Source organism: Sciurus carolinensis, chromosome 2 (assembly GCF_902686445.1).
Source record: "Sciurus carolinensis chromosome 2, mSciCar1.2, whole genome shotgun sequence".
NCBI lineage: Eukaryota > Metazoa > Chordata > Mammalia > Rodentia > Sciuridae > Sciurus > Sciurus carolinensis.
The window spans coordinates 42,358,797-42,384,566 of NC_062214.1; the positions used below are offsets into that span (position 1 = coordinate 42,358,797).

The window sequence follows — 25,770 nt, forward strand, 5'->3', positions numbered from 1 at the left end:
CAAAAAATCTTCAAATCTTCATTCCTTTTCATCCAAAATTCCCTCCTTTAGAAACTTTGCCTGAGGAAGTAAACAGATATAAAATGACATATATAAAGTTATGTTTGCTTTATATATAAAGAAGATTGAAAAGTAATAAAACCTATGTATATCTAAGAAAAGAAGCAAACAAACTAGATCGACTATTTAATATGACTGATAAAATACTGTGGTGTATAAGAGTATTAACCACATGAGGAAATGTTAATTATATAGTAGTAAGTAAGAAACACATTGTAAGCAGACTAAGAAAGTGGATATGTTTTATGACCCAAATTTTATTTTCAGTTTTTTTCTTAGGCTTTGCATTTATATACAAAGAATCCACAGAACAGCACCAGGGATCATTTATTCATGAAAGAGCATAAAGGATTTTTTTCTTCTTCATAGTCTATATATTCTAATGATTCTAATAATGAATATTATGAAATAATAAAAAATACAATAATTTTTTTTTGTACCAGGGATTAAATTCAGGGGCACTTAACCACTGAACCACATCCCCAGCCCTATTTTGTATTTTATTTAGAGACAGGGTCTCACTGAGTTGCTTAGTGAGCCTTGGTTTTACTGAGACTGACTTTGAACTCATGATCCTCCTGTCTTAGCCTCCCCAGCCACTGGGATTACAGGCATTTGCCACCAGGTCTGGCTACAGTAACTTTTTTTAAAGCATTTCAGTGTTGTACTAAGACATTGGATGGCCAGAAAATAAATTTTACTCTAACTGAGTATTTAGGGAAAGGCAAGCTCCTCCCAGGCTTGCCTTACCAGGTATGTGCACATCTAGACTCCACTGGGCCACAGGGCCTGGTCTAGTCATTAACTAGATCAATACCCATCGGTGAGGATGGAGGGACGGCTCACCTGAGCTTCTTAAAATGGGATTCTCACCTCCTGGGTAAATATAATGATTGTGCTGGGGGCACAGAGGACCACAGAACCAGACTCTAGCTAGAACTTCACCTTACCTGATAGTAAGCAATTTGTAATATTCTTTTTCTAGCAAGAACAAAACTCAAAATCTGCATGAAACTTTAAGAAGTTTTGACTTTCTGAGAAGTTGCTTTGGGTGACATCAGCAAGTTCAGACTCCTAATCTAATGCCCTTTGCCATTAGATTAAAGCAAGCAGAACTTCTCCACCTAGGCACTGTTGACATTTGGGGCAGGATAATTCTTGTTGTGGGTTGGGGCTGCTGTCCTATGCATTGGAATGGTTTAGTAGCATCCCTGGTCTCTACCCACTAGATTCTGGTAGTGCATGCACGCATGTGTACACACACACAGACAATTGTGATGACCAAAAAGATCTCCAACAGTGCCCCCTGGAGCAAAAATTGCCCTGGTTAGAAAGCACAGTAGCTACATACCATATTTATTAGTGTCAGATGAACATGCACTAGGCCCTGGGCCCAACCACCAGAGTCACAAGAAAGAAAAAAAAAAATTGTGCCTACATGAAAAGTTTTCATATGGGAAAGATTTGAGAAACACTAATCCAGTTCTAAAAGACTGATTCAAAATGGAGTCACAGAATATCTCATTTCATTAAAGTGCACTTGCCTTCTTGGGAAAAACAGAAGGTGGAAGAGGAGCGAAAGGGGAGACAGATCCAATAAAAACAGCACAGCCAGGTCTGCCTGCCATTCCATGCACTGGCAACCACAGGTGCCCCACCCTCTGCAGGCCCCCAACTCCTCCACAGGGCAGGCTCAGGCCAGCCATCTACTTTCCTCCTTCCAGTTACCAGATCTTAACAAGTTCTATCCCAGCAGCTCGGGAGGCTAAGGCAGGAGAATCACAGGTTCACAGCCTCTGAAAGTGTTGTACTAAGACATTGCAACTCAGTGTTGTACTAAGACTCAGCAACTTAGTGAAACTATTAAGCAACCTAGCAAGACCTTGTCTCAAAATAAAAAATAAGAGAAGCTAAGGATGTGGCTCAGTGTTTAACCACATCTGGGTTCAATCCCTGGCACCAAAAAGAGAGAGACAGAGACAGAGAGAGAGACAGAGACAGAGACAGAGAGAGAGAGGGAGGGAGAGAGAGAAAGAGAATTCCTAATCTCTGGGTCAACTCCCATGCCCCATTTGGGTTTTTGACTCTTCTTTATCACTTTCTTCAAAGTAAAATTCCCTGTTCATCTACCCACTGTAGCAACATTTGCCTGACTGAATCTTAATTGAGACCATGTATGTGCTGGGATCATGTCAAATTTATAAATCAACATAAGGAAAATTGACATGTCAGGGATACTGTCTTTCTATCCAAGAAGGTGGACTTTCCATGTGGTCATTCTCCATCTATGTCCCTCCACACAGTTTCAAAGTATTCACTTAGCACTTTTTTTTCTAGTTGTTGAATTTCTTCCTAAATATTCCATCCTTTGTGTGGTCGGTATAAGCGGTACTATTGTGAGAATTCAATGTGTTCATATGTAAAGTTCATAGAATAGTCTGGCACACAGTAGGTGCCACAGAAGTGCTTGCTATGATTGTCATTCTTAGTTTCTTTCCCAATATCCTCTATCTGAATTTTTATCTGAATTTGGGTCATACTTGCTTTGTCTGAGTTTCTGTATAGCTTCTGTTTAGGTGAAGCTAGAACACAGTACTGGTGCTTAGGGCCTTATTTTAACAGGACAGTGTGGCATAAGAGTGACAGCTGTATCCCCTAACCAGCTCTTACCCTCTTACAGATGTTCCTTCCCCACTCATTTCTGCTCCCATAATTAGGATTTTCTCCTACTGCCACATCTTCCCCAGAGGCTAAGGGACCATTTGGTGCTAAAACCCAGTCATTATAAGTAAGTTTATAATTATTGCTTCATGTGTTCTATCTGACTTAGGAAAATGAAGTTTAATATCCCTAGGAAACAAAATACACTTTGGGCAAGTCTTACAAAACTCTTTGGTGATTACAACTCTGAAAGAGGCTGCACTTTCTTTCTGTGTATTAGTAAGTTAGGCTGCATAATAAACTGTCCCCAAAATTTAGTAGCTTAAAATAATAATCATTGAGTTTTGCTCATGAGGCTACATACAGGTTGTTTCACTAATCTGGACCAGCCTCGGCTAAACTCAATTGGCCTTTCTCATGGCATCTGTCGTCAGCTGAAGGGTGAACTAGACTCTGATTGGTCTAGGACAGCTCCCTCACATATCTGCTGGCTATTGGTTGTCGGTGTAGGGCAGTGAATTTGACTGGGCTATGTGTCTGTCATCAACCAGAAAGCTAAGTCAGGTTTATTGTCATGGTACAACCAAATTCTGAGAGACAGCAGAATGTACAGGGTTTCTTGAGACTTACAACTGGAACTGATATGGTCATATTTCTTCCATATTTCTGCCATATTCTGTTGGTCAAATCAAGACAGGAAGCCAGCCTGGATTCAATGAGTGGGAAATAGAGCCCTCTTCTTGATGGGTAGTGCTGCAAAGTCATATTGCAAAGGATATAGATATAATCAATCTACCACAGCCCCCATGCCAAGTAAGAATGCTTAACCTGATTTCCCTTTTCCAAAATTGCTTCATCTCATTAGCAACCTATATGCATACTGATTCAGGCAGAGTTACACATATGGTCCATCTCATTCTTTACTATTCACATGGTAAAGACCATTTATCCTGATTCACAACAGGTTTACTTTCTAAAGATGCCATTTCTTGACACTGAGCCCAAATCCAAGTCTTTCGGAGTGCCTAATCCTCCACAACAACAGTAAAGATGATCCATTTCCCTCTCTTCCCTGATTTCTGAGAGCAGTTGCTTGTTTTGGAGAAGTTTTTCTGTAGGATAGATTTACCAAGACTCTGAGGATGATTCCCAGCCAGTGGTTGAATAAATATTTGTTGACTTATCGACTCAATCAATCAAGGCTAATTAACTCCCAGTCCTGTTTGAAGCAATTCAAAATGTCACTTCTCACTGTCAGGAGGCAGATTGAGTTGGAAGTAACCCAGGCATCTCTCTTCCTTCTGGCATCTCACCATAAACCACTGAATCAGGACCATGGAACCCCTGGTGGCCAAGCAAAGACAGACTTTCTCTGCCAATTTCTTGTCTTCTTGCTCCAGAGGGTCACTAGGATGCCCTGGGCAAGGCTGTGGAATAGGTGGAGGTTGTACACCATCCTCTGACTTCCCACACTGCATGGCTGCTCTCCTGCACCCAGCCTGTGAAAGCAAAATAATCCCAAACCCCATTCATTGCCTCAAGGGTAATAGAGGCGGAAGCAAAAAGCAAAGGGCCCAATCCTTGGTTGATGCGATAGACAAGAGAAAATTCACAGAAGACAAGGAAAAAAACAGATAAACACACGAAGAACATGGTTTGAACAGCAAAGCAATGCTAACTGTAGGTATTCATAAGAAAATTTGCCTTTCATGACTAATAACCACTATGCCTGTCTTTATATGCTTAAAGTTTTATTTGCTGTATGTTTTACTTTATATTAGACTTTCTTCCTGTATTTGATGTTCTCTTGCACAGGTCATATAATGTTGTGTTTAGTAGGATTCTAGGATGATCCAATTGGATAAAAAAGAAAAAACTATGTATCCACATACATATATATGTACAATTTTCATATATTTTTGATTTAAAAGTGTATTTTACCTTGTAATACCTACATGTATATGTAAATGTATACATATGATCTTATATAGTTAAGTATAAATACATACGTATATATACTTACATTTTCACTGAAAATGATATGTAAGAGTGGGATCATAATGATTACCTCTAGAGACATTGTTTTTCACTTTCCTTTACATATGCTTAGACTATTTTTTTTTTAATATAATGAGCATGTACTACTTTTTTTGAAAATTTTAAATAAGATTCTTGGTAACTTTTCTTACCTCATTATCCCCAGCTTACACTCAAAATCCAGGTGATTTTTCTTACATTGGACTTTCCTGGAAAAAAAATTTTCACTATGTCCCATCAGAAGGTTCTGTTTTCCAACCCAGAAAAAAAGTGAATAGTTCCGTCATTCAGTTCAATTGATGAAGCCCAATCCCGACCCGCCCCAGGTCAGGACCTTACCTGGGCAGAGAACAGTGCTGCCCCCTGGCGGCCATTGGCCCTGGGTGTGGGACATGGCACAGCATCTCCCCCTGCTCCCCTAGGGCCGCGGGGGCAAAGGCAGCATCTACGTGTGGGCCTCTGGGGACGGCGGCAGTTATGATGACTGCAACTGCGACGGCTACGCCTCGAGCATGTGGACCATCTCCATCAACTCGGCCATCAACGATGGCAGGACGGCCCTGTACGACGAGAGCTGCTCCTCCACCTTGGCATCCACCTTCAGCAACGGGAGGAAGAGGAACCCCGAGGCCGGTGTGGTAAGCCAAGCCACCTCGCCTCCGTGTTTCCTCAAGGCCACTGCCCCTCTGAGATAGGGTGGGACACACCAACTTCCCACCCTCCTTTCCTGAGAGTAAGCTCAGGTCCTGAGGGGAAGATCCTTTTCCTCCACGCTTATTATGCTTTGTTATCCAGGTAGAGACCTACCATATGTAAGCTGTAAGCAAGAACAACGATGAGACCCTTCCAGCTCACTGACAATAGAAAACCTTATCATTTTGGCATATAAATAATGATGAATTCTGATTTTTCAATGTTACCCCAGCACATAACTTGTAAGAGTAAGTGATTGTAAGAATTGAGGCATCACACCACAAATCCATCTCAGCTAAGAACACATTCATGTTATGGTAATTAAAAAAAAATAGCATTGATGGATGGGCTTTTCTGGGTCTCCCCTAAATCCCACACACCTGTAAATATTCTCAGGGGAAAAGATGTGATTTCCACCCTATTCTGAAATGGATCCATGATTTTAAAAACAAAAATTAAGGATCACAAATTTAAGTTATTGGTTGCTCTTTTCTGAGCAAAAGTTCTTCCTTTTTGGTCAACTAGATATAATGATAAATTTTCCAAGTCCCTTAGAAATATGTCATCTATAGAGCATAATTAAGCCTGTGAATCTTTTCCTCTCTCTGGTTATTTTATTCCCCTATCAGTTTCAGAATTCCAAACCAGGAATTTTTTTAAGCTGCACATTTGTAAATTTTTAAAAATTCACCCACAGTCTTGGGTGACTGACACCTTGACCAGCCACTCACCTCAAGAGGGGTTTCTCAAGAGGGGAGGATGGGAACTCAGAACAAAATCATTATTACCGTGTAGTATTTCAATCCTACATTCCCCTCTGGGCTCTCTTGGCAAGATGGTCAGACTTTTGCATGAGCCAGGAGAAACCCTTGACCTAGAAAAGGTATAGACCTTAACAGCCTGCCCCTTCTGTGAGCCCTCTTGGTCCTGGAGAGGATGGAGACCATGCCAGTGCCTCCCAAGCAAAAAGAGCCTCCAGCCCCTCTTATTCCACCAACTCTAAGGGCAGAAAGGGAGAAGAGCCCCATAGGAAAGGAAAGAGGAGGGTGGCCTCAGTCCCGCTCTGTTTAAGGTGACTCACTCTTCCCTCCAGAAGCTCCTCTCCCTTTTCCCTCAACTCTTATCTACAACTGCCTTTCTACTTGGGCTTGGGAAGGGCCATGAATTTCTTCAGAATATTTTAATTTTTCCCCACAGATGCCTTTAAACCTCCCTAATCCTTTGTTCCTCAAAATAATAGTCTCTCTAGAGAATCTGACAGACAGAGGGAGAATTCTTGAGGTTTATGCCTGATCTTAATGAAAACACTGGCTCCCACAAACATTGAAAATGAGGTTTTTCTCTTTGAAAAAGTCCATTAAAACTCACTGTATTACTTTCTCTCCTAAGTAAGAGTTGTGGAGATGATTTATCCACATATCAGATTGTCTTGACTTGACACATATATTTTAGATATAGGGGAATATTATATTTAATAGCCTGTCTAAGTACACTTTAGACAATAATGTTTTTTCTTCCCTCTTTGATAATACTACCCTTTCCTTCTTGAAGGGAAAATAAACACTGGAGCAGTGGCCCATAGGCTTTCCCAGAGTCAATCTAATGCAACAAAACCCAGCATTGTATTGACGAGGTGCAAGGACTGACTTATCACTTTCCACCTCGTAATGTTTCCTTTTCAGATTCAGGAAATAAATGTCTCTCTAGTCTCTGGACGTGCCATATACATGCTTCTTTGAAGAAATTACTCACCTGTGAACTCTGTAGCAATAACTAATCACATGTTCCTTTTTACATGGGCTGCTAGGAAGCTCAGATAAAATCTATGGCAAAAGAAATAGAGGTATATGGATGCTAAGCTTAACCTTAGTTTCATCTTAATATTCTCAGGAGAAGGCATAGTTTAAATAAAATAGATAATACCTTCATCCACATTGTTTGGAAATTCAAAATAATATGATTTATTTACTTATTACTCCATATCTTCCCTTCCAGGCCACCACAGATTTGTATGGCAACTGCACACTGAGGCATTCTGGAACATCTGCGGCTGCTCCTGAAGCAGCTGGTGTGTTCGCCCTGGCTTTAGAGGCTAAGTACGTCTGTAGCTCTGGGCCCAGGGCCAGCTTGGGAGGGTGGACTAATATGTTCCTCTTTACCCAAATACCAGGTGTCCATGGAGGCAAAAATGGATGTGAACGTCTAATAGTCAAGGCCAATGAAACCTGCTGGATGTTTCTAAATGCCCACCCCAACACTCACATACACACACACACACACACACACAAACACGCACGCGCACACACGCATGCACACACCATGAAACTACATTCCTAGAGAACAGAAGATTCCAATATTCAACAGCATATATCAGCAACTTACTCAGTTATCAAATAAGGGCACATAGGTACATCTTTCTTCATCTTTTGTGTGGTTTTTGGCTATTTTACTCCAATATTACAATCAGCTGATGAAGGAAAATCAAATTGCCAAGTTAGGTATCTAGCAAGACTTTTCAGAACATCTGGCAAAGAGGATGCTCCTAACACAAAATTTGTTCATTTATAAGATGAATTCACTTTCCAACACTGAGTCAAGGTGGGCAAAGCCAGGTAGTGTAGACCAAGACATGGGCTTTAATGGGAAAACCTTCAAGTGACAGGTAAGAGAAAACCATTCCCTATGTTCTCAGCATCCCACAGAGAGGCCACATATTGCTACTGCTGAATATACCTTGGATTTGAGAATCAGAGGAGGTACCTGCCCACCCACTGCTCTGCCTTCTCTCATTGAAGCCAGAGGTTGACTTTCTGTTCAAGGAACGAACACTTGGACTTCAGACACACCACACATGGTGTGAATATAAATGCCAGCTATATAGAGAATTGTCAGAGAATACAACACCCAGCAACTTGTGAGAAGTCAGATTCAGGCTCCTGGGGAAGGGGAGTCGAATTTACCATCCCAATCAGCAGTTGCTAGGCAACTGCAGCTTCTAGCATCAATCTCCAGGCCAACTTGCTTATATTACTTCACATATGCATGAATTTTATGATTTGCAAAAGGGGCAAGAGTTGGTTCCTAGAATAGGAAGAGACTTTGAAAGATCATCTAGTCCAACTCTGTCTTCTAGTTTAAAAGACATAATTATTCTCCTTCTATAGAAAACATCTGAAGTTGAGAGTGACTTCTCTCTTTTAGACGAGTCTAAACTTTGATTCTTCTAACAAAAGTCGGGTGGAAAATTTAGGACACTGAGAGTGACACTGGTCAAAGCTTAACTGTTTAGTTAACTAATAGTTAATGTTTTTGTTAGCTTTTTCATTGCTGTGATCAAAAGACCTGACAAGAACAATGTAAAGGAGGAAAAGTTTATTTTGGCTCATGGTTTCAGAGGTTCAGTCCATAGCTGGTCAGCTCCATAGCTCTGAGCCTGAAGTGAGGCAGAACATCATGGTGAAAGGACTTGGCAGAGTAAATCAGCTCAGGAGACGACAACCAGAAAATAGAGAGATAGAGAGAGACAGCAAGCTCACCAGGAATGAAATATATATGATCTACTTCCTCCCACCACACCCTACCTGCCTTCAGTTACCACCCATTTACTGCATATCAGTGGATTAATCCACTGGTTAGGTTACATCTCTCATAATCTAGTCATTTCACCTCTGAAAATTCTCTCATTGTCTCACACACGAGCTTTTGGGGGATACTTCAGATCTAAACCATAACAGTTGACTATTAATTACCCCTGCCCTATTAAACACAGAACCCAACACTTACTCAGATATGGTATACATTTTCTGAAGATGAAAGGTACATCACAGGTCCTGAGCGGGCTGGCTCTGCTCACTCCAACCACAAGCACAAACAGGGACTCCCTTTCAACCTTAGTGGGAAGGACTTGACTCACAGTCCCCTGGAATCTTGGCAAGCAAGAAGTCACTTATCCAGGTCCATACACATACGAAAGGGCAACCTAAATAAATTGAAGTAATGGAATGAGGCTGCTGGATTACTAAAGAGATTCGTAGTTCTCATTGATTAATCACCATTCTTTTAGCACATCTGTGTTTTCCAAGAAGTCCCACTCAGTGACTTCTGCTTATTCTCATTGACCAGAACTGTCATATAACTACCCTGCACTGCAAGGGAGGCTGGAAAATGTAGTTTTATTGCTGAGCATATTATTGTTCTGAAGAAAATTGAGATTTTTTTTTTTAATAAGGAAAGAAGGAAGAGTAGACACAGGGGAAAGACAACTCCTAGTTTTCTTCCAGTGACTAAGTGGATTATCACTCACTTTCTCTGGGTCTCTATTTTCTTATCTGCAAAATATTGAAAGAGACTCTTCATAAGATTCAGATGACTTCCTAGAATGCCATAGCTATGCTTCAGGAATATAATTTCTTCAGAAAAGAAATTTAGATATGTAGTGTTCTTAATGTTGAATATACCTTAAAACTGGGGGGTGTTCATTTACATATTTTTAAATATTGCAACCCATACTTTAATTGGGAAATAGTATTTATTCTCTTCTAACTTACTTCAATTCCCAATATATGATGTAGATTTTAATACTGATAATAATAAACTCTTGGAGCTGGGGTTGTGGCTCAGTGGTAGAACGCTCACCTAGCATGGGTGAGGCACTGGGTTCCATCCTCAGCACCACATAAAAATAAAATAAAAATATTGTGTCCACCCATAACTAAAAAAATATATTAAAATAATAATAATAATAATAATAATAATGAACTCTTTATTGAGTTAGCTACTTTATTGTGGTAGCTACTTTACATATATGATCTACATTTACAATCTTCAACAAAACTATAATGTCTTATCCCCATTTAAAGATATAGAGACTAGAGTTTGGATTGCTAAAGTAACTTTTCCAAGTTTATACAACTGGGTTTAAAACCTACAGTGCCTGAGTTCCAGTACTGTGGTCTTTCCTCAACCCAACTCTTTCCTAGAAGATGCACTGCCCCCCTGGAATCAAAAACAAGCCATGGAATCAAAATCTGGGCCCTGACATCATTTTTTTTACCATCCCCAGATGATTCAAATATGCAGCCAAGGTTGAAAACCAGCATCTTAGACAAATGTTCTCAAACATTGGTGTGCAGAAAAAAACATATAGGAAACTGTCTTACATGCAAATTATCAGGCCCACAAGTTCCAAGATGCTGATTCAAGAGAGCTGGAGATCTGAATTTGTCACTAGTGCCCAAGTGGTTCTGATGCAGGAGGCTTGAGGATCACAGTGAGGCCTCTGATCCACAGGGGATCCACAGATGGTTCCTTTAGCATCCTGAGCTCTCCCTATCAAGGCAACCCTCACTTTTTCAATATTGAGTTGTCCATCTGTCCCCAGGCTATAGGCTCTGTGAAGGAGGAACCTTCATATGACAAGCCCAGAGTTAGTACAGTGCCTAAATGTGGGGGACATCCAGTAGACATTCACAGAGTCACTTCACATATGGTACCTTTACACATATTTGTGTTTTATTTTCCCAATTATTATATAAAACATTTGAGAACAGAGGAAAATATGTCATGTTGCTTGTCCCACAACCTCCAACATAGCAAACTTTACATTTGTACATACTCTGTAAATTTATTTTTTTATGATTCAATAACTATCACTTGTGAGTTGTGAGCTAATATGATTGGATTAAAGTTTAAAGCAGGTTGGTGGAACACACCTTTTACAGGATGGTGTATTTTATCAAGTCAGAAATTTTTCAGAAGGGGCAATTTGGAGGGGCCCAGTTTTACTGTTCAGACATATGCGAAGAGCCAAACAATCAATGACACACACTCAGTCACTCAGTTACACTGGGGCATGTATACTCTGATGTATCTCAAAAGTGAGAAGTTCATTGCTCTGATTCATCTCCTCTCTCTCTCTCTCTCTCTCTCTCTCTTTCACACACACACACACACAAACACCCTGAAGAAATGTTTGAGGGAGTCCTACTCCAGGCATTGGGAAGCACAGCACATTTCCATGATGAACATGATACTTCACCAGCTAGCCAGTCCTCAGGTCATTTAGATCCTCATTTGCCAACACTTCTGGGATTAATAAATTCCGAATCCCATTCCAGTGAAACAAAAAGCATTTAGCTATATTCATCTTCAGAAATTTCATGCCATTCTCTCAGTTCCTAAGGAACCATATGTCCCAGATATGTTCTGAATCTTCTCAAATATGCATTGACCTTCCTTTGAACTTTCTCCTTAAATGAAGATGGTCCACATTTTGAGAGTATATGGGTCATTGGAACACTTTGGCTCTGCTTCAAAGCTTCAAACCAATGAACGTTGTATGTGTTGAAACTTCACTAAATGAGTTATGTTGTTCCTAGTCCTTTGAATTGTTTGACTTTGGAAGAGTACAGTAGTTCAGGGGTTTTCCAGCTTTTTGACCATGACCCTTAGTGAGAAATAAACTGTACTGAACTCCAACATACACACATCCCAAAAGTTTCATGAAAAATATTAATATTAGGATATTACATGCAATGCACCCCTTATTTTTTTTCTATTCTATTCTATTCCATTAAGTGTTTTAATGATAGTCCCAGTCATTAAATCACTAGTTCTAAACCTTGACTGTCCCCTGGGAGATCTGGAAATATTAATCATTTCCAATGGCTAAGTCTCACTCCTGGAGATTATGATTTCATTGGTCCGGAATATGGTCCAAACAGAGGGAATTTAAATGCCTTCTGAGAAGATTTTAATATGTAACCCAGGTAGATCACTTGTGCAATAAGTTGATTTCTTAGCTCACAAGTGAGTCATGACTTGCAGCTTGAAAAACTGACACTAAGTAAATAAGAGGCACTAATTTCTAAAGACAATAGCATTTGAAAACAAACTGATTTGTTCAGTGTGCCAAGGACTCTCCTGAGCACTGGGGATATAAATATGGTGAAGAGACTGTCTCTGCTCTTGAAGAACTGACAACCTCGTTTTTAAAAATGAGTATACTCATGAAGTTAGTTAGCATCCTGATAAAGAAACAGCACTGCCAGCACCCTCAAGGCCCCAGGCCCCTGCCAGTCATGATCCCACAACTAACCCAACTTCCAACAGCATAGGTTAGTTGTTCCTGTTTTTATACTTTAAACAAGTGGAATCATACATGCATTCCCTATGTTAGTCTATTTTCCCTTGCTATAATAAAATACCTGAGGCTAAGTATTTAATTAAAAAAAAGGTTTATTAGTTCACAGTTTGGGAGGCTGAAAGTTCAAAATCAAGTGGCCTCCTCAGTTAGGTCTCTGGAGATGGACTTCATGACTACATCACATCCTGGCTGATGGCATCATGCTGGGAACACAAGTGAGGAGAGATCACAGGCTAAACAGGAAACCAGAGAATGAGGAAGGTCATTCTGTTTTTTTAATAAAAATCCTCTCTCATGAACTAATCAGAGTCCTATGATTCAATGATCCAATCATCTCCAAACTCGGCTCCACTTCCTAAAGTTTCCACCACCTCCCAACATCATTACACTGAGGATCCAGCTTCTAGCACATGAACCCTTGGGGTGCACACCCAGACCATAGCCAAACCATAACATTCTCTTTTCTGTCTCTCTTCCTTAGGTCAACATTGTATTTATAAGATGTGTCCATATTATTAGAAATTATTATAGCACACTTGTTCTCATTACTACATAGTATCCCACATTCAATTGTTTATTCTTGCTACTATCAATGAACATTTGGTTCCTCATAGTTTGGAGCATTCTAGTATACATATCTGACAAAGATACACACATCTTTGTCAGATACGTGTCTAAGAAAGGAATTTCTGGGCTATTGTTTAGACATATGGACAACCTTAGAAGATCTAGCCAAACAGATTTCCAGAGTGGTTGCAACGATTTACACACCCATCAGCAAAGTCCATGAGTTCCACTTGCTCCACATCTTCATCAACACAGCATGGTCAATCTCTTTTGTTTTAACCATTCCAATTTGTGTGTTAGAATGTTCTTTGAAATACTTTGTTTTAAGTAAGAAAGGCAAGAAAAATTTTGAATTGACATATGCAATTGTTCTAAAATAGTGCACGGACACCCTTCCTTGAGGGGGTTGTTCACAAATGTTCCAAAGTCTCCCAAGAAGCTTGTTCTTGGTGTTACTTATCTTGCTCATTGTGTGTGTCTCTCTCTCCCTCCCTGCTTCTTGTCCTTATTCGCATGCTCTCTGCTTCCTGTATGCAGCCTGGGTCTGACCTGGCGAGACATGCAGCATCTGACTGTGCTCACCTCCAAACGGAACCAGCTTCACGATGAGGTCCATCAATGGCGGCGAAATGGGGTTGGCCTGGAGTTTAATCACCTCTTTGGTTATGGGGTCCTTGATGCAGGCGCCATGGTGAAAATGGCCAAAGACTGGAAAACCGTGCCTGAGAGATTCCACTGTGTGGGAGGCTCCGTGCAGGACCCTGAGTAAGTAGGGCCAGTGGTTCTTCTGCTGCGTGTGAAAAACGTGCCAGTGATGTGCTGTATATTGACAGCACGATGGATTTCCTCTCCATGTCAGGGGCAGGCACTGGATTTGACGCAGGGAGAACCAGCTTTCAGGAAGAACTGCAGAGTTGCACAACTCCATTTACATAGCAATACAATTGTGCCACACTGAGCCCCCACCTTTTAGGTGTGAGCTCTAGATTTTTTCAATCAGCCAGTGCAGCTAGCATCCAGACTGGTAAACAGTACATGACTAATATCCCTGGAAGGACCCCCCATATCCTCCTCCATCATCATCTCCCAAGGATAACCACTAATCTTACTTTTAACTCCATAGATCATTTTGCTTACTCTATAGTTAATAGAAATGGAATATATACTGTGTATATATTTTATATCTAGATTCTTTTGTTTAGAATTATGTTTGTGAGATTCTGCTACACTTAGTGTGTACTTGTAATTTATTTTCATTGCCAGTGTTTCCATGACTTTATTTATTCATTCTACTTGTGGGACAGTGAAAGGGCTTGATTTTATTCAGAGTAAAGCAGATCACCATTTGGAGGGATCTGAGTGAGTTCTCCACACAGGATCCATGGGTTGGTCAAGTGTACCTGCTTCCCTTTCCCCTTCTCATAATGGTAAAAGGATTGGACAAAAAGCCTACATCTTTAATTTCTTTCTCTACTCAATTGTCCATTAGTAAGATGGAGATAGCAATTCTTATTATAACTGAGATATTACATACCGTGAAATGCACAGAATCTAAGTGTATTTGTTTGAGTTTCAATAAATGTATACACCTAGATAACTATCACCTAATCAAGAGATGGAACATTCTATCAATCTGGAAAGATTCCCTGTGTTCCCTTCCAGTTAGTCCACACACCCATAGACAACCCTTGTCCTTATTCCCCTTACCATAAGTGAGTTTTTCCAGTTCTTGGACTTGAACAAGAATCACATGGTATGAATCCTTTTTCCAATGTCTTTCATTCAACATTAGATTTGGGAAATTCTTCCAAATTATTGCATGTAATAGCCCATCCATTCTCACGGCTGTGTGTTCCATTGTAAGAATACACTTCTGTGGCATTTAAATGGTGGTTAAACTCATCTTATTCACCCTTTTATCCACCTACTGTTGCTGCCTTGCTTCTATTGATCATCTGAACTTGAACAGAACTTTCTCTTTGGCAGTATGACGTTTATAGGTCCCATCTCAATATAGTATTTTTAAACTTAGTAGATAAAATGGGTAGGATCACAAAAGAGGACATTTACTGTGAAAGCCATTTACAAAACTGTTTTTAAGAGAAAATTTGTGATGTAGCAATGCATTTTTTTATCAATGCATTAAGAAGTTTAGTGGCAAGTCTAAGGTCCACAATAACTTCAGAACAATGATGGTGAACAAAATGCTCCTACAAGCCACACACAATGACTGGGATGGCATCTGAAAGTCTCTGAGCTCCTTGACAATAAGATCTGAGAAAATGCTAATACCATTCTGCAGTGTCACCTAAATTCATAACTGAAACAAGCTAAGTTTCTGTTATATGTTAGTAAAAATTGAGGTAGGATTTTTATGATCTCAATTATTAGGCTCCCTAAATTCTGTCTTTGGGTCCGAACATAACATCAACTGCGTGGTAGGGTGTCAAGGTGTTGAGGCGGCCAGACCACCTGCCAAGTCCGTTTGACAACAGTCTGTCTGCAGCACCCTCCAGGTACCACATGCAGAACACATGGCATCACAATTCCAAATTCTAGGTGTGAAAGGGGAGCCTGGGAGAATGCTAAGAAATGCTCTTGAAGTGCCCCTGGTCTGGCCCATTACTTCCTCCATCTCTTTTCATCCCAGAAGGCTGACATCACTGGTTTCAATTTGCAGGTGGAAAAACAGGCTTAGAAAATGAAGCAAAGAGCCCTAGTTCATGGAACCAGCATCCCATCCATTCTACAAGACCCAAGGTCTAGAACTTCCTTCACTGTTGCAAGGAGAAGGACTTAACAGTGTCCACACCTTTACAGATGTTCTGCCAGCAGCAGGTGGAACCAGAACATCTCTCACAGCAGCACAACTGGAGCACAATTTATGTTTGGTTACACAACAGCTGTGTTCTCAATTTTAAAAAGATGGCACTGTTACGGTCTTTAAAGAGACAATTAGCTTTGAATACCCAGGGACCTTCTTAGTCTAGGTTCATATTGATATTAGATCCTTATTTTTTCAGACAAGCCAGATAGACCTCCAAAGTTCCTCAAGGACTGTGTGTGAGAGAGGGCCAGAGACAGAGGCACCATGGGAGGGAGGGAGGAAAGAGAATGAGGGCATACGCTGAGATAAGTGACACTTATCTCCCAGTTTCTGAATAGCATTCTGTCATAATCTACATCTACATGCGGAATCTGGAGAAAGAGGGAACACTGAGAATTATGTCCGTCATTTAAGGAATCTAAGACCCGAGATGTGATCATCCCAACATCTCACAACTAGCCAGGAACTATTTCACTCATAGTATTGTTTCCAATTTTTAAAAAACTGGAAAGCTATTATATTGGCACAGACTCAGTTGGGCTCTCCACAGGGACAGGATCCTTGTCTCTCTGCTGGGTGTTTAGACCTACATATTTTTGAACAAAGGAAGAAATGTAAATATCTAGCCAACATCACCTAAGTACCAAAAAAAATGTCTAAACAGTGTCTACAGGAGCAGAGAACCAGGCAGGCAAATGGAAAGAAGCCCCAACATGACTGGCAGGGCTCTGTATTCTCTCAGAGCCCTCTGTTCCCTTGTCCACTCTTGCATCTGAATTTGTTCTCAGATGCAAGTGAGTTAGGTCCAGGGTAAGTGTGCTTGTTGGAGAACACAAAGGCTGAACAGAAGGGCAACCCATGGCGGGCTGCACCACTTGGCAGGGGAAGTCCTTTTTATTTTGAATCACCCTTCCAAGGGGCTTGGATAGAGGAACCAATATCCCTGGCAATTGCCACTTTCCACGACATGCCGGGCTGCACAGAAACAGCTTGCAAGGTGGAAAGAGTAGTGATTGTCAGGTTTATGGGTTTCCTAAGCATTTATCTTCTTAGAGAAGGAGTCAATTTGAAAAGCAATTTTCTAAAGAGACTTTATCAAGAGAGTCGGTGAAGGGTGCTCCACAGTGATCGCAGGGGAAATGCAACTGGCTGTGACTACTGCACCGGCCACGTGGAATGAGGAGAGCAGAGCCAGCCTGCCCGCCAGCCAGCAGGGAGGGAAGCATTGTAGCTAGGACAGCCCCTAACCCTTCCGTGCACCCCAAGAGAACTGTTCATGCAACTCCTTTACAGAATAGCTAAATCTATACACTAACTCTGAATTTTAAGTGAATTTAGTAATAAATGTTAAAACCTGGAATGAATGCTAGAAGCAGCAAGGGGAAGTATGAAAAGAGCATCCTCAGCCTCATGACAGCTGGTGACCATGACGGCACTGCTGAGCCACAGTGTTTTCTCGTGTGGGTCAGTGTCCACCTGACTCTGTCCCATCAGGAAGAGGAAACCTCACAATGACCACTCACTGAGTGTTCTTACGTGACTTCCCTACTGCAGACATTTTAGGCTCTTGAGAAAGAGTGGCGATGAGCTGTCATGGTGGTACACACCTGTGATCCCAGCTCTCAGGGGGCTGAGGCAGGAAGGTCACAAGTTCAAGGTCTGCTTGAACAATTTACCAAGACCCTGTCTCAAAATACATAAACAGGTGCTCAGTTGTAGAGCACCTCTAAGTTCAATCCCCAGTGCTGCAAGAAAAAAAAAAAAAAAAAAAAAGAGTGGCTATTACTGCTGCTGCTACAACTTTAGCAAAACAATCACAGCTTCATACAGTTGAAAATCCATAACACAAACTGCATCCCACCAGGCCCCCTGGGAAACAAGACCTGTGACTAGGCACCAGGGAACCATTATATACAATAGAATAAAGATACAAACCACCCCAAGTCCCCAGGTTTTTCTTTTCTAGGATTTGAATACTAGGCTTTTGTACATCATTTCTATAAGGTCAGAGAGGAGCTCTTAACTCTCTTGATGTGCACCTTATTTTCTGTAGCAAATGAGTTCCAGAATGTGGCCTGGGAACTAACACCTTGTGACTATTTAAAGTATCCCTGCAGAGCCTTCTTTGGTTCCACAACCTACTCTTATTTTAACCTTCTTATAAATTGCCTCTTCCTAAGTATGTAGCTTCTTTTTCCTTTAGCATGATTTTTGCTCCTTTTCTTTTAGTAAAAGCAAAATTTGGTCACTATAGAAAAATCATAAAACACAAGGGAACTAACAAATTAATTAAGAAACACTTGATAAATGCCAGAAGCAGCATGGAGAGAGTGAAAAGAGCATCCTTAGCCACATACAGCTGTTTACCATACTAAGCCACAATGTCTTCCTGTGTGGGTCAGTGTCCACCTGACTCTGTCCCATCAGGAAGAAGAAACCAGTGGTTCCTTGGTATATGTGAAGAGTTGGTTCCAGAACCCCCCACAGATAGTCAAATCCACAGATGTTCGAGTCCCTTGTATAAAATGGCTTAGTATTTGCATACGACCTGAATACATCCTCCAGTGTGATTTAAATCATCTCTGGATTATTTATATAATACAATATAATCGTGTTGGTGAGCTTTTTGTTGCTATGACCAAAATACCTGACAAGAACAACTTAGAAGAGTAAAAGTTTATTCTGGGCTCATGGTTTCAGAGGCTTAGTCCATGATCAGCCAACCCCATTGCCCTGGACCCAACCAAGGCGAGGCAGAACATCATGGCCAAAGGGTATGAAAGAGGAGCCCTACTTCACTATGGCCACCAGGAAGCAGAGAGAGAATGGGGAAAGGGCCACAGGGAAGATGAACCCTTCCAGGACATACCCCCAGTGACCCACCCCCTTCACATACTCCCCACCTGCCTACAGTTACCACCCAGGTAGTCCATTCGACTAGGACAGACTGATTAGATTACAGCTCTCATGATCTCTGAATATTCCTTCATCTCTGAATATTCTTGCATTAACACAGGAGATTTGGGGGGACATCTCATATGGAAACCCTAACAGCAATATTATGTAAACTGTTGTTACATTGTATTATTTAGAGAATAATAACAAGAAAAAAGTCTGTACATGTTCACTACAGATTTGTTTTTCCAAATATTTTCCATCTGCAGTTGGTTGAATGTGGAACCCCTGCATTTGGAGCACCAACCCTAGGCTCTGTAAATTCCATGCTGTCTGCCAAAAACACTGTCCGTGAGACAAGGGAATGGTGTTCTCCTTTTTCTACCAAGTTTATTGTCTCTGGAATTCACATCAGGCTTCAATTTAATTTTAGAGTAACTTAATATTCCCAAAGCAGTCCAATCAAATGTGTCCTCTTTCAGGGGACCCAGCCTCTGTGCAGTAAGTAGTTCACATTAGCTGCTCAGGGACTGGGGACATTTTTTGAGTAGACAATTCCTCCACGGCACTAAATAAGCCATACTCCCCACGGATACCTGGCATGGCCTCTGATCACTGCACACGTTCCCAACCCCCAAGGCTTCTAGGAAATTTTGTGATTCCTAGCACAAATTTGTATGTTTGACCTCATTTCAACCTGCCTGCCTTTCAGCTTTCCAAGATGCATGGTAAAATTCCAATATTTCCTTCATCCTTCCTCCATCTCTCCCTAGCACCCACTCTCACAAACACACACAACTCATTGTCAAGTAAGACCCTTAGGCTGGGCAGTTGGTGGCCTGTGTTCTAGTTTCCCCTTATCGATTGTAGTAATTTCCTTTCCCTGGGTCTTTGTCTCTAATGCTCATGTCCTTTGACCCAGGGATTATCTGACAGAAACAACCAAGACAGGTATAGTGGAAGATTAACCTCTGCCATGCCCTCAGTGTCAGAGCAGTACCCAGCCTAGGTATCTCTACAACAACTTCTCAAGAGCTTTCTAAAGAAAGCAAAAAAAGCAAGAAAGATTGAGCCTACATGATAGAATGACCCATATTCTATACAGTCAACAACGACATGAATATATAGTCAAGAGGCCTCAGACACTGTGCAGAGGAGTTTGATTAAAATTTTCCAATTGCTTTTTAGTAACAGATAACACCTGTGTTATGTCAGATTGCCTGAAAGCAGAGCCTGAGAACAGATTTGAGTACATGTGCCTTATGGAGGGAAGCCTTTTCAGAAAGAACCATAAGAGAGTGAGGGATTCAGGGCGGGCAGGAGGAAGCCAAGCAAGGAAGTGGCATTAGGCATGTGGACCTATGACCTGAGCCACTGGAGGCTCTGGAGCATAATGGTACCACACAGTTGTCCCTATTTTGAGGTAAGAGCACTGCTGATCTTACAAACTTTTATTCCAGCCAGGCAATTGCAGGCCCTGAGAGGAATTCTCAAGAGAAGGGAATATCTGAGAGCAATTAGTAGTTAATGCTCTCAGCAGCTGGGGCAGGGTAGGGGACCTGGACCATGCACTGTCACCCTCTATTGAAACCCCCTTTGCCATGGTATGACTGAAGGTTGTCTTAGTTTTGATTCAATCCATGTTTCTATCATTCTATCATAAGAGATGATCCTGGTACTAGAACAACTTCTTTCTTGCATGGCGGATCTTATTGTTAATTCACAGAAACTCCAATGTGTTGTGGGCTATGGATCTGATTTCTAGCTAATGTGGCTGTCCTGTCTCTAATTCTTAGCCAATCAAAGAAATACTTTCAATTTTCTCTTAGGGAAGCAATGCCTCACTTTTCTGCCAAACTTTCAACAGATTGACTTAAAAGGTGACTGTCACTGGTGACTCCAGACCTTAAGAACCATGGGTACAAACTGAGACAGAAAATTTTTCTTAGCATTCAGCTCATATTTTGAATCCTTAAGGTAATAGTGACTATTGCATTTGACAAATGATGAGTGAATTTTATAGTTTCTAGAATGGTTATTACTCAGTGTAAGAGCCTCTGGTTGTTGGCTTGTGGATTTTCTTCTTGAGTTTTTCAAGGAAGCCCAGACTACAAGACAGGAAAGGAACTCAGTTTCCATGCAGGACTCAGAGCTGGGACCTCTTCCTATTATTCTCTGTGACCTCCCACTGTGCTTCTCAGAGAGTCCCAGGGCCCTTCTCTGTGCACTCTAAAAGGAAAGACCCCATTCTGGACCTGCCTGCCATCTGTACAGAACCCTGTGGAGGTGCTTCCTTTATACCTTAAGATTCTGAACTTTCTAGAGACCTCAGAGAGGTGGAGAAAATCTGTATCACAGAATCTACACTTTTTCTGATTGCTTTTCTAAAGCCTGTGAGTATCCAATTTGAATTCAACATATACCAACAATTGAGATTTCCATTTTCCAATCTACAAATAACTAGCCACATGTGGTTATTTGATAAAAGTAATTGATAAAATTTAATTAATTAAAATAAAATAAAGTAAGTTTAAAACTCAATTCTTCACTCACAGCAGCTACATTACAAATGGCTAGTGAGTCAGAGAGCACAGATTCAGAACATTTCCTTCATAGTAGAAAGTTTGGTGCTGGTCCAGCTATTTGTAAATATACTATATATATGAGTGTGTGTATATACACACATATATAGTTCTGACCTCTAACATGGGCTTCAAGACAGTGTCACCAAACTGGATAGTTTCCCTAGAGCTTAGGAACAAAGAGACTACCTCTACTGCCATCACTGGCCCTCCATAACCAATAGATATTTGAACATCACTCAGCATCAGCATTCAGGGGAGATGGTGCATAGCACCACTCCAAAGAACTGTTTCATTCATATATACGTATTTTTTAAGCTCCTTGAGAAAATATTGCCTTTATTGATGGGCTGCAGCATAAGCTTCAGCAAGCCCTCCCAAATTTACAGTCTTAATTCCAAAAGCAATAAAGAAATAAGACTTGCCTCTCAACTGGGTGCTTGACCGGCACCTTTTTCTAGAAGTGTTTTTGCAAGATGTGCATTTAAAATATATCTACCACTGGACTGGGGCTGTAGCTCCAGTGGTAGAGCACTTGCCTCACATGCACAAGGCCCTGGGTTCAAGCCCCAGTATGACCTCCCAAAGGGTTCCAACTCTGTGGACAAATACATCCCACAAATCTGGTGATCTCACATAGAACTGTCATTCACTAGAATTAATTTACCCAGGTTCAACTTTTTAAAATGGTATAACAGGTTGAGTGTCCTAATCTGAAAATCAAAAGTACTCCATAATCCAAAACTTTTTGAATACTAACACAATGCCACAAGTAGAAAATTCCACACCTAACCTCATGTTATGGGCTCTAATCAAAATGCAGGTAGACTAAAAATATTGCTTAAAATTACCTTTAGGCTATGTATATAAGGTATATTAGAAACATATATGAAAAGCATGTTTAAGCTTGGTTCCACATTATATATATGCAAATATTCCAAAATTTTAGAAAAGTCCAAAATCTGAAATACATTTGGTCACAAACATTGAATAAAGAATAGTCAACCTGTAATCATAATTATATCAGCAATACCTTCTTTTACCAAGGTACTTTAAAAGAAAAGTATGAATTCCTGCCTCAAGTCAACCCTGAGATAAGACTTGGGTACACTGACAGTTTTTTGAGAAGTGTTCCCAGGAAACACAGAGAAGTGAGATGCAAGTCAGGGAACTGGGAACAAAGAGTACAACTAGGAGCAATTCCATAGAAGACACTGAGTTGTCCCATGGAGAGATAGGGAAGTCAGAGGGTATTTCTGCACCACATCCTGTCAATCACTGGAAGAGGGATGCTCCTGAGAGGTTAAGTCACTGGCACCTTTGGACTGCCCTGCACACAGACTAAGCGTGTTCTCATGGTGTATGTGCGGGAGAAGCTTGGAGTTGCTCATGCCTAAGATGGAAAGCAATCATGGTACACAGGAGCGGTGGTTGCAGGTGACTTCAGAAGGGACTTGGAAGACATGGGAGGGGCATCAACAATATCTGCTACATTTCCATTTTACAGGAAAGTTTCTGAGCATGGTAAACTGCTCAGATTCACACAGCTGGCATGGAAGTTAAACCCAGGTCTGTCTGATTAACTCCAAAACCCCTGCTTTTTCTGCCTTCAGACACCCTCATGTGGTGCACACCTTCCCCTTATCTTATCTTTTTGCCCTTTTGCCCTCAGGAAAATACCATCCACTGGCAAGCTGGTGCTGACCCTCACAACTGATGCATGTGAAGGGAAGGAGAATTTCGTCCGCTACCTCGAGCATGTCCAGGCTGTCATCACAGTCAATGCAACCAGAAGAGGAGACCTGAACATTAACATGACTTCCCCTATGGGCACCAAGTCCATTTTGCTAAGCAGACGTCCGAGGGATGATGACTCCAAGGTGGGCTTTGACAAGTGGCCTTTCATGACCACCCACACTTGGGGGGAAGATGCTCGAGGAACCTGGACCCTGGAGCTGGGGTTTGTGGGCAGCGCACCCCAGAAGGGGGTGCTAAAGGAGTGGACTCTCATGCTGCATGGCACACAGAGTGCCCCATACATCGACCAGGTGGTGAGGGATTACCAGTCCAAGCTGGCCATGTCCAAAAAGCAAGAGCTGGAGGAAGAGCTGGATGAAGCTGTGGAGAGAAGTCTGAAAAGCATCCTGAATAAAAACTAGTGCTGCACTGCTGCCTCCACCACTTCCCTCCCTCCCCAGTCTCTGCCTCCATCCTTGCTCCACATTTCTGGCAGGCACCTAGCAATTACTGTCACCCCACACAAGCAATTCCATCTTCTTGAACTGCAGCTTTGCTCACTATCAATGATTATTTTCATTACAATGGAAGCAACCTTTTTTTTTCTATGCCCCAAATATAATGTTCCCACCAACATCTATGTCCTATGTGTTACTCTACCTTCTTTATTTCTGTCATTCAAATTGGTGATATCCTGCGAACAAAACTGGCACAGCTTTCCCCTGAATTTTTTTTTCAATATCTGAGAAAAGAAAAGAATGCATGTAAAAAAAAAAAAAAAAAAAAAAAAAAAAAACTACACATAGCAACTCCAAGAACGTCTGTCTGTGGTCTCAGTCAAGGAACTATTACGTAACAAGAGAAGTCAAAGCTGATGCAGAAGGCGTGTTCTGCAGATCTTTAAAGCACAGAGGAAACCATAAATCCTTTGGGGAAAGATGATTTGAATTTAGCAAGATTTTTCAGGAATGTAGATTAAGATGCCATCTATAGAAAGTCATTATTACTGGACAGGGAAAAGAGAATCAAAAATGAGCATTGGAAATCTACCAACAATAAGAGATTGTAATTCACTCTACTCAGTCAGCATGATATAAAACCTAAGCGGCTTGGCTATAAGTTCACCAGCTGCTATTCTGAGTTATAGTAAAATCTGCTGAAGTAGCCCAGTTCTCTCTCATTTAGCATAGAGTTCGTCCCTCCCCTGCCCCCCACCAGTTTTCTGGGGTTCCTCACATAGCTATCCAAAAGGGGGGGAAAATGAAGGCAGGTCTTACAATATGTCTAGTAAAGAATAGTTTGCTAGTTTTTAAAATAAGAACATTCCCTTTCCTAAGTCACTTCAGGACTTCTTGATTTTGATGTAAGAGGTGGGGTGAGTTTTTGGGGGGGTTTTTGTTTGTTTGTTTGTTTTTTGACAGTTTTACACATATCCATGAGGACTTTGATTTCCCAAAAGTATCACTGGAAAGAAACGTCCTACTCCCTGGTGTCACAGTTTCATTGACGTATTGGGAAAAGGCCTCTGTTCTGAAGAGGTGTGTGAGGGATGATGGGGGCACATTTGAAGGTAGGAGCCGCCATCTTTACATGGACCTCCATCTATGAGGGGCCTTGCTGGCCAAAAGCCAGGCAATCCAATTGATCCCCCAGTGACCTGAGGCCTCAAGGAAGCAAGGGGAGCCCTCTTACAGGAAAGCACATAGTCGCCATCTTGGCAACACAGAAATCCATGAGACCTTTTAACATACGACCCAAAGGTTACAGTTGTCAAATCCAAAAGACATCATTTCTTAAAAATCATTTGGAAATACCAATAAGTACTACCAAAGTGACCTGTTGTCACTTATTGTTCCTAACCAAGGATCGGCTTCTCACCCCCAATCCCAGTGCCCAGCCATTCAAAAAAAAACATATATATATATTCATTCTTAACCACTCCTGGCTCCATTCCTCCCTTTCCAAGAGAGCATGTGCTTGGCTTGGAGGGAGTCCCTTTACTAAAGCCAGTAGCACAGGAGCACTGGGAGAAGGTGGCAACTTTAAGAGAGAATTCTGGAATAATATCACTTTCTTTTCTCCCCCATATTGGCATGAATTTCTGTCTTCTCTAACACCTTGTGACTTATCCTTGCATCATGCTTTAAAGTGTATTACTATTTATGATTTTTTAAAAAGAAATTTATTACTTGTTGCAAAGGTCTTTTTAAACTAGTTTAAAGAAAAATAAATAAATGGAAATCATTGAAAATTCATTTCACATTAATGGTCTGAAAATAAACCAAAGGACTTTATGTGTGCATGTGTGTATAAGTGCACACAGAAATATATATACATATGTAGACTATATACATGTGTGTATATATGTGTATATATATATATACACTTGTATAAATGTATATACACACATATACCTAAAATGTGTGTATGTGTCTTTATTGAAAAACAGACACCATATTCATCTCTAAAAGAATATTCAGAGAATATCAAGATGATTCTGGCTGAAGAAAAAGGCCGGTAGAAATTCAGGTGAAAATCATCGATTCACATTTTGTCACCTCTGTAAT

The 25,770-nt window shown here is 41.0% G+C and overlaps 1 protein-coding gene across 1 annotated transcript in view; it reads left to right on the forward strand.

Moving 5' to 3' along the window:
- Positions 1-24,026, forward strand: part of Pcsk2 (proprotein convertase subtilisin/kexin type 2) — a 281,613-nt gene extending 257,587 nt beyond the window's left edge. Inside the window, exons 9-12 of the mRNA XM_047534334.1 lie at positions 5,181-5,396; positions 7,447-7,547; positions 13,700-13,927; positions 23,139-24,026. Of these exons, the coding sequence (XP_047390290.1) occupies positions 5,181-5,396; positions 7,447-7,547; positions 13,700-13,927; positions 23,139-23,625 (1,032 nt within the window). The 3' untranslated portion in view covers positions 23,626-24,026. The remainder of the gene's footprint in view (positions 1-5,180; positions 5,397-7,446; positions 7,548-13,699; positions 13,928-23,138) is intronic.
- The last annotated feature ends 1,744 nt before the right edge of the window (positions 24,027-25,770 follow it).